This window comes from Enhydra lutris, unplaced genomic scaffold, assembly GCF_002288905.1.
Source record: "Enhydra lutris kenyoni isolate GAN:26980312 unplaced genomic scaffold, ASM228890v2 scaffoldscaffold16, whole genome shotgun sequence".
Classification (NCBI taxonomy): domain Eukaryota; kingdom Metazoa; phylum Chordata; class Mammalia; order Carnivora; family Mustelidae; genus Enhydra; species Enhydra lutris.
In genome coordinates, this window is record NW_019154100.1 from 30580324 (window position 1) to 30595251 (window position 14928).

The 14928-nt window shown below is 53.1% G+C and overlaps 1 protein-coding gene across 1 annotated transcript; it reads left to right on the forward strand.

Annotated features, from left to right (window-relative positions):
• The first annotated feature begins 300 nt into the window (after positions 1-300).
• LOC111147391 (growth hormone releasing hormone receptor) lies at positions 301-11839 on the forward strand. Its single transcript, XM_022503394.1, has 13 exons — positions 301-357; positions 2532-2634; positions 2756-2863; positions 3408-3505; positions 4555-4652; positions 5347-5479; positions 6832-6985; positions 7245-7305; positions 7741-7810; positions 8485-8576; positions 9139-9268; positions 9865-9906; positions 11714-11839. Exons 1-13 carry the CDS (start codon positions 301-303, stop codon positions 11837-11839), a joined length of 1272 nt encoding a protein of 423 aa, XP_022359102.1.
• The last annotated feature ends 3089 nt before the right edge of the window (positions 11840-14928 follow it).

Genomic DNA, 14928 nt, shown 5'->3' on the forward strand with positions numbered 1-14928 from the left:
TGCTGTCAGGACAGGCACATGGGAAGACTTAGGGACACAGTGGAAGGGGGAGGGGATGGGGGCATGGAGGCCCACTTTAGGGCTGGGGCTGAGTTGGGCACTGTGTCCTGCAATCCTGTGAATATTTAGCTGGTTCTGTCCCTTTTGCTGGCTTCTGCCTATGCAAACAGCAACCAGAGTAAGCAGAAGCCAGGGGCAGCAGCGTGGCGGCAATAGCAGGGGACTGTGGGGAGGGAAGAGGGTTGGAGCTTACAACGAGGACGAGGACGCTGACTGAAGGAGCCAACTCGGAGCCCCACCATGGACAGCAGGGCATGGGGTGCCTGCATCCTTTGTTTGCTGAGCCCATTGCCAATTGTGAGTAGCCAACACAGACCCTCCTGCATCTCCCGCTGGGCCCGGGATCTGGGAGCCTCAGGGCTATATGGGGGGGGGTCCAGCTGGGACCTGGTGGGGTCCCCACTGCCTATTCCCCAGCACAGCAGTTTCTTCCTACTAAGCAGACTACTGACCATGGCTCAGAGAAATCCTGCCCCATCCCCTCATTCCTCTCATCCCCCTTCTCCCCCACCACCTCAGCGGCTTTGCTCTGGGTAGCTCTGCTAGGAAACCTGGCTGAGCTGACTTAGCCTCCCTGTTGCTTCCCTCCAGGGCCTGTCTGGGCCCCCCCGGGGTGGGGGGACCACAGAGACTGTGTCCGCCCAAAACAGACTCTGAATCAGGGAGGCAGTAGGGCTTCTCTTCTCTGTCTCGTGTCCCCCAAGTCTTCTCTGAGCTACAGGTCCCTAATTCTTCCACAAAATCTCCAGACTCCTTCCCATCCCCTGCATCCCAGGAGCTACACTCTTCTCAGGTTGCTGCCTCTTAAGTGGCTATGGCCAGGGACCAGGTGGGCCTGCGCTGGGAGTGGAGGACAGCTGCTCCCCCGCTGGCACTTGGGGAACTGCTCCTCTCTCCATGCCCGATGCTGGGGGCTGGAGGAGCTTTTGGCAAATTGACGTGCGGGAGAGTGGGGTGCGGGACAGGGGCCCTCCCTGCATGTGCTGCAATTTCCCAGCATGTTTTCCAGGAGTTACCGCAAGGGACACAGGGACCAGGACAGGACGTACAAGGTACTGGTGGGAAGCTCAACGCAGGCAGACTGAGGACTCCTTCCTCCGCTGGCTTGTGTGTGTGCGTGTGTGTGTGCCCATGGCCGCCAGGCCTGCCAAGCACCCGACAGCACCTGCCCCTAGGTGCACAGTCTTGGGGCTAGAATCCCAGCCCCAGGGAAACTAGTTGTGTGTCCTGGGCAAGTTCCCTACCTTTCCTGAGCCCAACTTGTCTCTTGTATAAAGGAGATCATATCAGCTCACTGGGGCTATTGTGCATTGAGTGGGATCTGATTTGTCAAGGGCTGGGCATAGGGTGCTTGACAAATTTCTCCTCCTCTGCCTCCTCCTCCTCCTTCTTCTTTTCTTTCTTTCTTTCTTTCTTTTTTTTTTTTTTTTTTGGTAATTTCAACAGAGTTGACACACCTTGTTACATTAGTTTCAGGTGTACCAGATAGTGATTTGACAAGCTGATACGTCATGCTGGACTCTCCACAAGTGTGGCTCCCATCTGTCACCTACAATGCTATTACAACGCCATCAACTTTATTCCCTGGGCTGTAACTTTCCTCCCTGTGCCTTATTCATTCCATACCTGGAAGCCTGTAGCTCCCACTCTCCTTCACCTGTTTTGCCCTCCCCCCCTTTTTTTGCCATACAGGTAACTTCTATTGCCTTTCTTTCTGCAGTCTCCTTCCTCACATCTGTGTGCACCCCACCATAACCAAGTGTGCTCTCTCTCACTTCCCCCTCAACCCCTACCTCCCCCCACCTTCCCTCTGACTCCTTACGCCTCCTTATCTGGCTCTGACATTCCTGCCTCCTTCTTAGAAGGACCTCCTGTCCACCTAGATAATCTAGGATAAACTCCCCATCAAAAGATCGTTACCTTAATCCCAGCTGCAAAATCCCTTTGGCCCTGCCAGAGAGCATATTCAGTTTTCAGGGATTAGGACGTAGACATTGTTGTGTGTATGAGGAGCATTGTTCCACCTACCAAGGTACTTTGTGCAGGATTGCATCCAGGGAGCAGGAGTGCAGAACGGGGTTAGGAGAGCAGGGACAGAGGAAAGGCCTGGCACAGACAAGTCGTGGGCTCAGCCAGCTCCAGGAGATCTTCAGAAGACTCGAGTTCAACGTGTCTCAGAACTTACTCCCAAGAGATGAAATTGGGAACCATCTGTCCAAATGTCCATCTTTCTTTCCTTTCTCCCTCCCCACGTCCCTCCCTCCCTTCCTTCCATCCTTCCTTGCTTCCTTCCTTCCTCCTTTCCCTCCTCCACCAAGTACCCTTGCCAGTACTGTGAGCCAGGCCCTGTGCTTAGGAGCAGGGGTGCAGAAAGGCATCAGGCTTTGTCTCTCTTCTAAGGTCTTTGGGACCAGAGAACCCAGAAGGAGCTGCTGATCAGCTTGGCCAATCCCCTTACCTCCTTCCTGCAGATATCCGGCCATGTGCACCCAGAGTGCGACTTCATCACCCAACTGAGAGAGGATGAGAGGTCATGTCTGCAAGGAGCAGAATGGATGCCCAACACCACGCTGGGTATGGCGCTGGGGAGGGAGGGAGTGACTTCTAGTATCCTTTATCTCCTCCAGCCTCATCCCTCCCAATGCTGGAAGGGCCTGGACCCCTGAGTCTGCTGTGCTTCCATCTCTCTCTGCAGGCTGCCCCAGGATGTGGGATGGGCTGCTGTGCTGGCCGACGGGGGGCTCTGGCGAGTGGGTGACTCTCTCTTGCCCTGATTTCTTCTCTCACTTCAGCTCAGAGCTAGGTGAGGGTTCCGGGTGTGGAGGTGAGTGGGGAGGAGAGGTGGTTTCATCTGGTGTTGCCAGAATATGCAGGTGCCTCCCTGGCTTTGGGGGCAGTAGATCTGGATTTGAACACCAACTTCCCATCTTCCCATGTGTCCTTGGGCTAGTCACTCAACCTCCAAACACTCAGCTTCCTGACCTATGACCTGGGGAAAACAAGAACTTTAACCTCAGAGGGGGTGAGGATTGGTGATGAGAGCATGGAAGTCCAGGACCCAGGGCCTGACCCCAAGGGAATGTTCTGTGGGTGTTAGCAGGAGGGCTTCCTATGGGGTGGAGGGGAGGAGGGCCTGTCTGACTGTTCCCATGCTACCAGCGGCCGAGTGGGGGGAGTGAGGAAGGCTTGCTCCTGGAACCCAGGCCCCTGGAGAGAAGGCCACCCCCTCTCTGCCACTGGGAGGAGCTGTCTGCAGACTCTGGATGGTCCATGACTCCCCAACCCATGCTGGAGAGAGAGAAGGAGCGATAACCTGTTCTCTATTCCCACCTCTGCATGCCTTCTAGGGGTCGTGAAGAGGGATTGCACTATCACGGGTTGGTCCGAGCCCTTCCCACCTTACCCTGTGGCCTGCCCTGTGCCCCTAGAGCTGCTGATGGAGGAGGTAAGAGGCTTCTTGGAGGAAGAGTCACCATGAACATTTGTAGGGATGGTGGGCCGCACAATGGAGAGGTTACCATTCCCACTGTAGCTAGCAGGTTGGAACATTAATTGCAGAAGTTTCCAGAAGATGGCAGTATCTAGAAGAGAGAGGGCCATGGTCTTTTGCTAATTGCTTAGGGGTGCTTCATGAGCCACGGTGCTGGGAAAGAGGGGAGGCAGAGGGCAGTGTGGGAGGTGTGCTGGCTGCCATCTCCTTGGCGTGCCCTCTCTGTGCTCAGGCCCCCAGGGCAGGAGCTTTAAGCGGTTCCAGGGAAACAGAGGCTCTTAGTGGTCCTGGACATGCTCCTTCCCTTCTCCAGTCCTCAGTCCATGGAGTGGTGTACATGCCCCACACTTCCAAATTGAGCAGGGCCTCTCCAAGGTGCTTTGATACCCACAGTCCCATACCTCTTTCCCCTCAGCCCTGCAAGGCAACGCCTGAGTCTGACCATTTTTCAGATGAGAAGACAGACACAGGTGGTGATTGCCTACACCCTCAGGGATCCCGATCCCCTCCCTCGGGCTACCCCATCCATCTCCATCTTTTCCACTTTGCCCTGTGCCTGTTGCTGGCTGCCCCCTTACTTCACTTTGGGGCATGTTGTGTGCCCAAGACAGTAAGCAAGTAGGATTCGGTAAAGGAGCCCCAGTTCCTCTTGAGCTTTTCTCATTCCTCAGTGAATGAAGAACATACCTATGAATGAATGAATGAAGCAGTAGTTTCTCTGCTGCCTGTCCGGCCCCAGTAACGGTGAGAGTCAACTGTCTCACTCCCGGGCCCCTCCCTTTCACCACCCCCGCCCCCGTCTGCCCACCAGCAAGTCAGATGCAACACAGGCTGTAAACAAACACTTCTGTTTGTGAGGGAGCTTGCTCCAGTTCCCACGGGTGCCCCTGCCCCCAGATGGGGTGCTCTGGGGTAGAACTGAGAGCCTTCACCTGCTTGGTCATCAAGCCTCCCCTTCCCCGAAAGTGCAGCTGCTGAGACTTCCTCTGTTTCTACCTTGCCAGAAATCCTACTTCTCCACGGTGAAGATCATCTATACCCTGGGCCATAGCATCTCCGTCGTGGCCCTCTTTGTGGCCATTGCCATCCTGGTTGCTCTCAGGTTTGCCGTCCTCTTTGCCTGCTCGAGAACTTTCCCTCCCTCCCTATTGCCTGCAGCACTAAGCCTGATTCCTTCCTTGCCTGGATATCCAGGAGGTTCCCAGATCTAGACACCATGGCCATTCCTGGCTTTTCCTTTCCTTCCCCCTGCATGTCCCCTTTCCACCCCTTGGAAAGCCCCTCCAGGACTCACTGCCATCTCTACACCGTTGCTCACGTGGAACTTACTCTATTTGCTTGGAATGCCCAGTTGTTTTGTTCTTGATATATTTATATCTGTTAAAATCCGAAACCCAACTCCCAACTGCTTCAAGAATTCTTTTTGCCTCCCCCCGCTGAAACCCTTTATGACTATTCCAACCCTTTGATCGTTGTCCCTCTGGAGGCCCTCCAACTTCAGAGTCTGAGCCCCAAAACATGGCTTGTGCTGTTGTCTGTGTCATGGGGCTGTGCCTCATCTCTCTGAGCACCTAGGGGGCTCCCCTGGGTGGTATCCTGCCCTTTCTGCCTCTGTCCCCCGACTCTGAGCCCCTGAAGGGAGGGACTGGTCCTCTCTGTCCTCTCACCTGTGTTGAGCCCGGGGCAGTGGTTGGTCAGCTGTCCCGCACGGTCACTCCAAGTGCAGCGCAGTGTGGCTCAAGTCAGTCAAGTTTGCTTCCCACCACGTTCACCCTCCTCCCTCCCTGCTCCTCCAGGAGGCTCCACTGTCCTCGGAACTACATCCACACCCAGCTGTTTGTCACCTTTATCCTCAAGGCAGGCGCTGTGTTCCTGAAGGACGCCACCCTCTTCCACGGCGAGAACACGGACCACTGCAGCTTCTCCACTGTAACAACTGGAAGGCTCCAGGGTGGGCGGGAAGGAAGGCTGTGTGAGAAATAGAGATGTGCCCCACCCCGCCAGCCCGCCCAGTCCTGTGGGCTGACGCTGGGGCTCTACAATTGCCAATAACAGAGCAGGAAACACCCACCCCTCCGCAGAGTCAGGTCCTAAATCCCCATGCCATTTCTTGGACCGCGGGGCCGATTCATGTCATTCCCCGAGTTCTGTGTTCCCCTTCCCATTCCTTATTCCATACTCTGACCTGGCCCGTATTCACCCCAGCAGTCTCTGCATTTCCTACCTGCCTGCACGTGCCAGCCTGTCCGTGGCTGGGTGTGGGTATGTGCGGGGTGAGGCCGAGCTGGGTCCCTCCCTCAAGAAGCATCCAAGGGGCCTGGCGGCGGGTGGGGGGGGGGGGGGGGGGTGGGCAGAATGCACCTGATTAAGGGACCACCGAGTGGGGCAGGTGGTGTTGAGAACTGGGCTTCAGGGAGGAGGTGGTTCTGGAGCTGGGAGGGGTAAAGGGGAGGGAAGACACATTTAACGGAGGGGCCGGGTGAATAGACTCTCTCAGATGGGAACACATGAAGCATGTCCAAGAACCAGAGAGGTCACAGCAGGACAGGAATGTGGGAGAAACAGGAGAATGAAAATCCAAGGCCATTGGGGATAGCATGGAGGCCCCACACCCCACAGTCACACTGTGCAGGAAATGGATAGATACGCAGAGGGACAAACCCACAATGACCTTAATGAACGAATGAAAGGAAAACTAGTAATAATGATATGAACTGAGCACTTCCAGGTGACACTGCTCTAAATGCTTTATTGCATATATTACCACCTTTTATTTCCTGGGTATGTTTTCATTTTAGTTCCATTTATATGTGCGTGGACCTGGGTCCAAACTCAGGCTGCCTGAGCTCAGGGGTGGTGCTCCTCACCCCTGACAGATGAGTGAGTCACCTGCTGAACGAGTGAAGGCAGTGTGAGGGCCCATACGTTTGCAGGAATGAACGGAGCTCCATACCCACAGCTCTGGGGCTGGACGTGGGGTCAGAAAGGACTGATCAAAAGAGCAAATAGTAGCAATCCCTACGCAGCGTTTCCATCTTGTCCTCATGATGAGGCATTTGATAGGAATTGGGAGTATTTCCTTTGACAGACGAGAAGGCAAGGTCTGGGGAGGTTACCCAGCTAACGCAGGCTAGGTGTGAACTCAGATCACAAGTCTGTGCGGTTAACCACCACATTACACTACCACGGCCCCTCTGGGGCAGCCTGAGGGGGAGGGGCCTGAGTGGAGTAGGGGCTCCAGTGGGTGTCCAGCTCCAAAAAAGCTACACCCTGGCCCACAGGTTCTATGTAAGGTCTCCGTGGCCACCTCCCATTTTGCCACCATGACCAACTTCAGCTGGCTCTTGGTAGAAGCTGCATACCTGACCTGCCTCTTGGCCTCCAAGTCGCCCAGCACAAGGAGAGCCTTCTGGTGGCTGGTTCTTGCCGGCTGGGGTGAGTGCTGAGGCTGGGTGGGGCACCGTAGGGCTAAGGGAGGGCTGGGGATGCACAGGGAGCTCAACCAAAGGTCCCTTCTGCTCGCTGATGGTGACGCAAGACCCAGAGCGGGGAAGGAACAGCAGCTGGTAGTTCTACGGCTTCCTGGTCCCATCTTCCCGGTGCCCTATGTAGCCTGCAGTGGTGGCAGCAGGTAGGCGTAAGTCTCTGAGCCAAGGACGCAGACCCCTTACTGGTCTCCTCTGTACCCCCACAGGGCTTCCCCTGCTCTTCACTGCCATGTGGGTGTGTTGCAAAGTGGTCTTCGAGGATGTGGCGTGAGTCTGGGGGGAATCACACCCCACGGTGCCGGGTATGGGCTGGACCAACAGGCAATGTGGTGGTTCTCCAAGCTGGGGAGAAGAGGAGGAGACTCTGGCCCTGCCTTCAGGGAACACCCAGGCTTGGGTGCAAGATGGGAAGGTCATTGTGGGTAGCATGGAAGGGGCAGGACCCGGGGTGGGAGGGGGCCTTAGATGCTCGGGGTGCTGGGCTCAGGGAGAGGTGGGGTTTGGGAACACACTAAATAGGGCCTCCTAGAACAAGGGGAGGTTCTGGGGCCAGCAAGAAGCAGCTAGGTGGAGAGAGAGAGGGTTAGCCCAACATGGATTGCCATGTCCCTTTGGAAGGGGTCCCAACTGGCTGCGAGAGGAGATAAGACTGGGCAGACATTTTTGGTGCCCCCCATCAGTTCTGGCTTGTCTTCTCCCTAGGTGCTGGGACCTGGATGACAGCTCTCCTTACTGGTGGATCATCAAAGGGCCGATCGTCCTCTCTGTTGGGGTCAGTCCCTCGGGCCACGCCCTCTGCTTTCTGCTCCCTGGGTCGGTAGAGGTGGCTGTCAGACAGGAAACATGACTCCATGCTGGGAGGCAGGATACCTGGGCTCTTTAGCCCCGCTCTGCAGGCTTGTCTGCGTGGCCTTCTCTGGACCTCAGTGTTGGTGAAACTGGGCGCTGGGGCGGGTGGGGGTGGTCTCCACAGCACTCAGGCTCCTTCTCGCTCCGAGTCGTGATGAATTCAGTGCCTGACTGTAGGTCGTGTCCCACTGCAGCGAGGCTGGTGTGGGGAGCGGAAGGAGGGCGGTAGCTGAGCCAACTGCCTGCCCCCATGCTGCAAACCAGGTCACTTGGGCCAGTTTGCATGGCATCAGGGAATGTGTGCATTGCCCCCAATATTATCAAAAGGGCGGACACCTGCTTTGTCAGAGTAGACCCTGGGAGGTGATGGAGGCAGGATGACAAGTTCTGACCCTCCCCCCAGCCCTTTATTCCGGGGCTGGAGAGGGAGGGGGACCTAGGATGCAAGTTCTAGATTAACAACCTGTACATCCCTCCACCTGCACATCCCTGTGTCTCAAGGATTTAGGATTTCTAATCCTCAAAGAGGTCCCATCCCAGCCCACCGGGGCCACCCCTTGACTCTTGCCTTTCACCTTCCTGCACTTCTATTTCCAGGTGAATTTTGGCCTTTTTCTCAATATTATCCGTGTCCTGCTGAGGAAGCTGGAGCCGGCTCAGGGCAGCCTCCGTGCCGAGTCTCAGTACTGGTAATGTGTGTGTACACATGTGTGCCTTTGGGGACCCTGGGGCCATCACTGGAGTGGGAATCAGTGTAGTTCCATTTCATTCACTATCCAGGACTGTGGTCCTACCTAGGCTTCCAGAGAGAGAACAGATCTGGTCCCTGCCCTCTAGGAGATCACAGTGTGGGGAGGATCAGGCTCCAAGTATCCAGTTACCAGGCCAAATGGACTGATGAGCGGTCAGGTCCATTTCTGTGGGATCCCGCAGGAGGAAAACTTTTCTAGATGGAGGGATGGGAATGAGGTATGATTAGGGAAGACTTTCTGGAGGAGGTGGTCTTTGAATTAGACTTTTATGTGTAGATGTTGAATAAATGGAGCATCTGGCAGCAAGAACAGCAAGATTCATGGCCCCAAAGTAAGGAAGCCCTGCATTGCGCCACACTGTTTGGGGAGGCTGGTGTTCTCCAGGTTACCTGATGCAGAGAGTCTATATGGAGAACTGAAGGGAAGTGGGAGTGAGCAGGAGGCATGTGGGAGTTTCTAATCCCAGCCTTGGGTGCCTAGGGCTTGTCTTCTCCTGCAGGCGTCTCTCTAAATCCACGCTTCTCCTTATCCCGCTGTTGGGAGTTCACTATGTCATCTTCAACTTTCTGCCCGACAGTGTGGGCCTGAGCATCCGCCTCCCCCTGGAGTTGGGACTGGGCTCCTTCCAGGTGAGGACCCCCATAGGGACTCTTTCCACCAAGTCCTTGGGCAGGAGGGAGGCAGTGCGGCCCACTGGTATGGCAGAGTTCATGGTAGGCTAAGGGTTACCAGGCTTGGTTATTCTTTCTTTCATCCATCTATCTCTCTATTCATTCAACTTCCCCTGAGCCCATCTACTCATCCATTTGGCCATCCATCGACCCATCCTCCATCCATCTATCCAGCCAGCCAGCCAGCCAGCCACCTACCTCTTTACTCATGCATCTATCACTCACTTATTCATTCATCTATCCATTCATCATCCACCCATGCATCTCTCATCCACTTATCTATCTATCCAACATTTCCTGAGCACCTATTATGTGCCAGGATCTGTGATTAATAGGAAAATCAGAGAAATAGCCTTAACAGGCTTTCCACAACGACTACACAAGACAACGTGCCTGGCATGTAGTAAGATGAATGCACCTCCTTCCCTTTCCCCAAAGAACTGGCCCAGGCCACATTCTGGGGGTGGGTGGAGGAAAATATAGTAGAAGGATTGTGGACATCTTGTGGCCAGGCCATCATATTCTGATGTGGTCCTTTCTCTTTGGCCCTGCAGGGCTTCATCGTTGCCGTCCTGTATTGCTTTCTCAACCAAGAGGTATATAACTCTGCTGGCTATTCTTAGTCCTTGAGTCTCCTCTCCTGCCAGAACTAAGGCCACTCATCTTCTTCCCAGACCCTGCAAATCCCAGCTCAAACCAAACCTTGACTCTTGTGATGGTTTGGGAAGCTTAGTTTGTCCTGAGTTTCTAGATCAAGCTGAACCCGATTGCTTCATATCAATGTCCTTTATCCATCCCTCCTCTGGGTTGGACCAAATATACTATCCATTCAGGACCAGGGATGGTCTAAAAGGATCCCCCAATTCTGTGTTCCTAAAACCGAACAAAAGGGAGAGTGGAGGAGGGAACGAGCCAGCTCTAGGAGAGACAGAGAAAACAGAGACAACAGAACTGAAAGTCAGAGGCAGACATAAAGGGAACTAGGAAAATAGAGTCAGGTGCAGCAACAGGGAGGATGATGAAGAACAGAGCCAGGGATCCTGAGAGAAAGCACCGGGAAGAGAGGGACTGATGAAGAGAAGAGACCAACCAGAGGAGGACACACTCATGACCAAATCGATGGTGCTGATATGCTTGTAGAAACATGAAAGATGGCAGAGAGTGGAAAAGGAAAATATCCCACCCAAGAGGCACCTTGCATTTGTCCCTTAGGACAGATTAGCTCTGTGGGAAAGGCAGGAGAATTTATCTCAGTGCCCTACACCCCAGGCCCTGCGGCTGTGTGCATGGCAGAGTGATGGGTTCCCTCGGGCAGCATGGATTTGCCATGGGCTCTGATCCGCTGGAGATGCACGTGCCCTCTGCCAGCTGTGGAATGGAGCTTGCCCCTCTCCTGCCACCTCTGTCCCTGACTGGCTCCCACCCCGCTGACTCTTTACTCCCACTGCAGCCTCCCTGAGTCTCACACAGCCTTATCTGGTGTCTGGGTGCAGACACAGGACTATGGTATGGTATCTGTTTGTAGTGGCTCTTGAGTGCTGTGGACAGTGACAAGAGTGGGGAACAGCCCTGGCTGTGGCCAGAGGGACCTGGGAAAGAGGCTTCCATGGAGAGCTGTGAAAGAATCTGTCCTGGGAAATCCTGTTGGAGACCAGATAGTTACATACCTCTGGTGATGGGGAGCTTACTACTCATAAATAGCTCTTCTGTTGTTAAGCATCTATAAGGGGAAGCTCACCTTTATCTTGAACAGAAATCTGTCTCCCTTTTATCTTTCACGACAGCCCAAGTTCAGCTCTGTCAGTGGGTGGGTGGGTGGGGGGTCACAGCCTCTCTGCTCCCTTTGACCCCAATAGCACCTTGGAGATGTCTCAGTTCAGATTTCCCTGCCCCCCTGTCCTCCCTCCCAATCTAGCTGTTTTTCTTTCAGGAATCCCAGTCCCCTTACCCCAGCTCCTTAGACAGGGTTCCATCTTTTCTCCCTTTAGGTCATATCCTCTGGACAGGTTCCCAGTGGCCATCATTTAGTTAAGTGGGCAGGGCAGGACTGAATCCCAGAGCAGGGGGTGGGAGGCCACTCAGGGAGGAAAGTGGGGCTAGTTGGCCAGAAACAGAAGAAAACACCCCTAGAAAATGTCTTTAACTGGACTCATACAAAGGTAGTGCTAAAAACTAGAGTAAAGAGCTAAAGGGATTGGCCAGGAATGCTCACAGGAAGGAGGAAGTCTTATCTTTCAGAGATAGAACTTAGCGATGGCTCTGGTCAATCATGGCTTCTCCTCTCCCAGGAGTCCGTGTCTCTGTTTCTTCTGCGTGGTCTCTCCCTAGACCCTCGGTCTCCCTGGGGTGGAGTACAGAAGTAGCAGTGGGACCTTCCTAACATCCTCTCCCTTGCCCCTGGAGGTAAAGACCGAGATCTCACGGAGGTGGCACGGCCATGACCTTGAGCTTCTACCAGCCCGGAGGACCCACACCAAGTGGACAATGCCTTCTTGCTCTGGGGTGAAGGCGTTGACATCTGTCTGCTAGGTTAGCCACATGCGACTGGAGTGTACACCTGGACTTGGGCAGCTACAATGGGCCCACCGCCCTCTGCAGGAGCAAGAGGGATGGGCACCATGGGGAGTTAGGAGAAGGGAGTTGGGGGAAATTGGAAGGGGAGGTGAACAATGAGAGACTATGGACTCTGAAAAACAATCTGAAGGGTTTGAAGAGGTGGGGGGTAGGAGGTTGGGGGAACCAGGTGGTGGGTATTAGAGAGGGCACGGATTGCATGGAGCACAGGGTGTGGTACAAAAACAATGAATACTGTTATGTTGAAAATAAATTAAAAAAAAAAAAAAGAGGGATGAGCACCCTGAGAACCCTTAGGCCATGCCTCCACCCCAGCTGCTGCCCTGCACCTGCACCTGTCCTGCATCTGACCCTCGGCCCCTGTGTGTCTACCTCTGACGTCCCTGGTTGCTCTGTCTCTATTCTCCTGTTCCTCCTCCTGGAGTCTGGGCCATAGCCCAAGGCCAGAGGAGCCAATAAACTTGTAAACGAATAGATACAGAGTTTGAGTGGACACCTGCGCCGCCACAGGGGCGGGATCTGCAGCCTTGATTTGGATCTCTGGTGTGGAAGCGCCTTTATCATTCCCCCATCCATTTCGTCCCCGTTGTTAGTCTGCACAAGAATCCTCTTGTTTAATTTATTCTTAAAACGTGTTCTCTCTTGTCTCTATCTCCAGTCCCATCCCTCTCCTCCCACAGGCAAGCATCCCCACGTGTTTCATGTGAATATTTGCGTTTCTGTGTGTTTTTGCAAAATACGTAGTATTTTGTGTGTGTCTGCACTTTCAAGTTGCATAAATTTTGTTGGTTATATGCTTCATTCTGCTTCTGACATTTTCCCATCGGCACTCTGCTTTGAAGACATCCACCCGTGTTGCCGTGTGCTCATCTGGTCCCTTGTTTTGACTGCCATATGGTGCCACATGGTGTCATCGCCTACGTCTGACCGGTCCCGTCTCCCCCTCTCCCCCGTAGGTGAATATTCACATGCTTGTCCCCTCATGCACCTGTACAAGGGAGACTTTCTCCGGGACACAGCCCCGGGAACAAACGTGCCGGGTCATCACATATGCCTTTTCTTCCAGGATCAGGTACCGCCAGATTGCGCTCCAGAATGCTCGCGAAACCTGCACTCCCACCGGCAGCTCCACCAACACTTGGCATTACCCAGCTTTTTAATGTTTGGAAGTCAAATGGGTGTCAAGTGACATCTCATTGTTGTTTCAACTTGCATTTCTCTGATAACTAACGAGTGTGAGCTTCTCTTCCCCTGCCTGTTAGCCTTTTGGGTTTGTTCTTCTGGAAATCCACTCTGGTCCCTTTCCCTATTTTTCTCCATCACGGAGATGTCCCAATTCTAGGTCATTCCCTCAGGTTCTCTCCATTGTGTGCCTTCCTGTGCCCATAGCCTACTTTCTGCTGCCCCCCCACTTGGTGGAGGGCCTGGGAGGTAATGCATCCTAAGGGTCAGCCCTTCCCCCACTCTCTTCCTTGGTGGCAGGGAGGAGAATGAGATGGGGTGCTGTCCCTGGGAATGTGTTTGTAGACTGATGGGAGATTTGAGTGCAGAGAACAGGCAGAAATGGACCCTACAGGTCAGGATAAAATCACTCCCATCCTTGGTCAGCCCACAGCGATCTGTGGTGCAAAAACTCAGCTCCATTCTCTGGCCTCCAGGAAGACTTCCAGTCTTCCCTGCCATTCTTGCTCTGATGCACACCCTCCTCCCTCCCAGGCATGAGGGTTTCAGTGCAGGGAGACTCAGCCAGATGAAACCCAGGGTCACATCGTTGGCCACAATATCCGACTACCCAGCACCTTCTTGGTCAGACAAATGTCAAGGTGTGACTCTAGTCTAAGAACTTTCCTTTAGCCTCAGGGAATTGAATTCCTCAGGGAATTCATATTCATTGCAGGGCATTGAGAGACGTAGCCAGAATTTAAAAAGGAATAAAAATCAGCCATAATCTCATTACCCAAAGATAGTCACTATTGATGTTTTGGTATGTCTTCTGAAAGATTTTTTTTTCTCTGCATTTCCGAACCATCTTGAGATCATACTGTATTTATAAATTTGTATTTTTTATGCTTCAAACAAACATACACTGTTTAAAAATGGCCAGTAAACACATAAAAAGTTGCTGACTGTCATTAGTCTTTGGGAAACTGCGAATCAAAACCACAATGAGATATTGATTCGGCCCACCAGGATGGCTGAAATGAAAAAATAGAGAGCAACAAGCATTGGCCAGGTTGTGGAGAAAATTGGAATTCTTCTGCGTTGCTGGTGGGGATGTAAAGTGGTACAGCTGGTTTGGCAGAAAGTCTGATAGTCCCTCAAAAAGTCCTACGTTGGGTTGCCATACGACCCAGCAAATCCACTCCAAGACACATAGGCAGGAGCATGGAAAACCTCTGTCTGTACGAAAAGTGGTGCATGAGTACTACATCCCAGCAGTGATATGGCTCATTGACAAAAGACAGAAACTCAAATGTCCGTCAGCTGGCGAACGGATAAACAAAATGACATAGATCCATAAAATGGAATATTTTTCTGTAATAGAAGGGAACAAAGTATGGACATGTGCTGGATGGATGGACCCTAAAACATGGTGCTCAGTGAAAGAAGCTAGGCACAGAAGGCTACATACGGTAGGATTCCATTTATGTGAAATGTCCAGAATAGGCAAATCTGTAGAGACAGAAAGTAGGTTCGAGGTTTTCAGGGGCTGGAGAAGGGGAAAATGGGGACTGACACCTCCTCCCCCAGTGGCTACAGGGTTTCTTTCAGGGGTGATGAAATGTTCTAGAATTCGCTAGAAAGCACTGAATTGTATAGTTGAAAAGGGTGACATTTACAATATGTGAATTATTATTATTACTATCTCTCAATAAAGTGAATACTTTTTGTTTAGCCAATAACTACTTGACATATCTTCTATTGCTGCAGTTTTGCTCCCAATTTAAAAAAATCAGTAGTTACAGGGTGCCTGGGTGGCTCAGTGGGTTAAAGCCTCTGCTTTCAGCTCAGGTCATGATCCCAGGGTCCTGGGATCGAGCCCC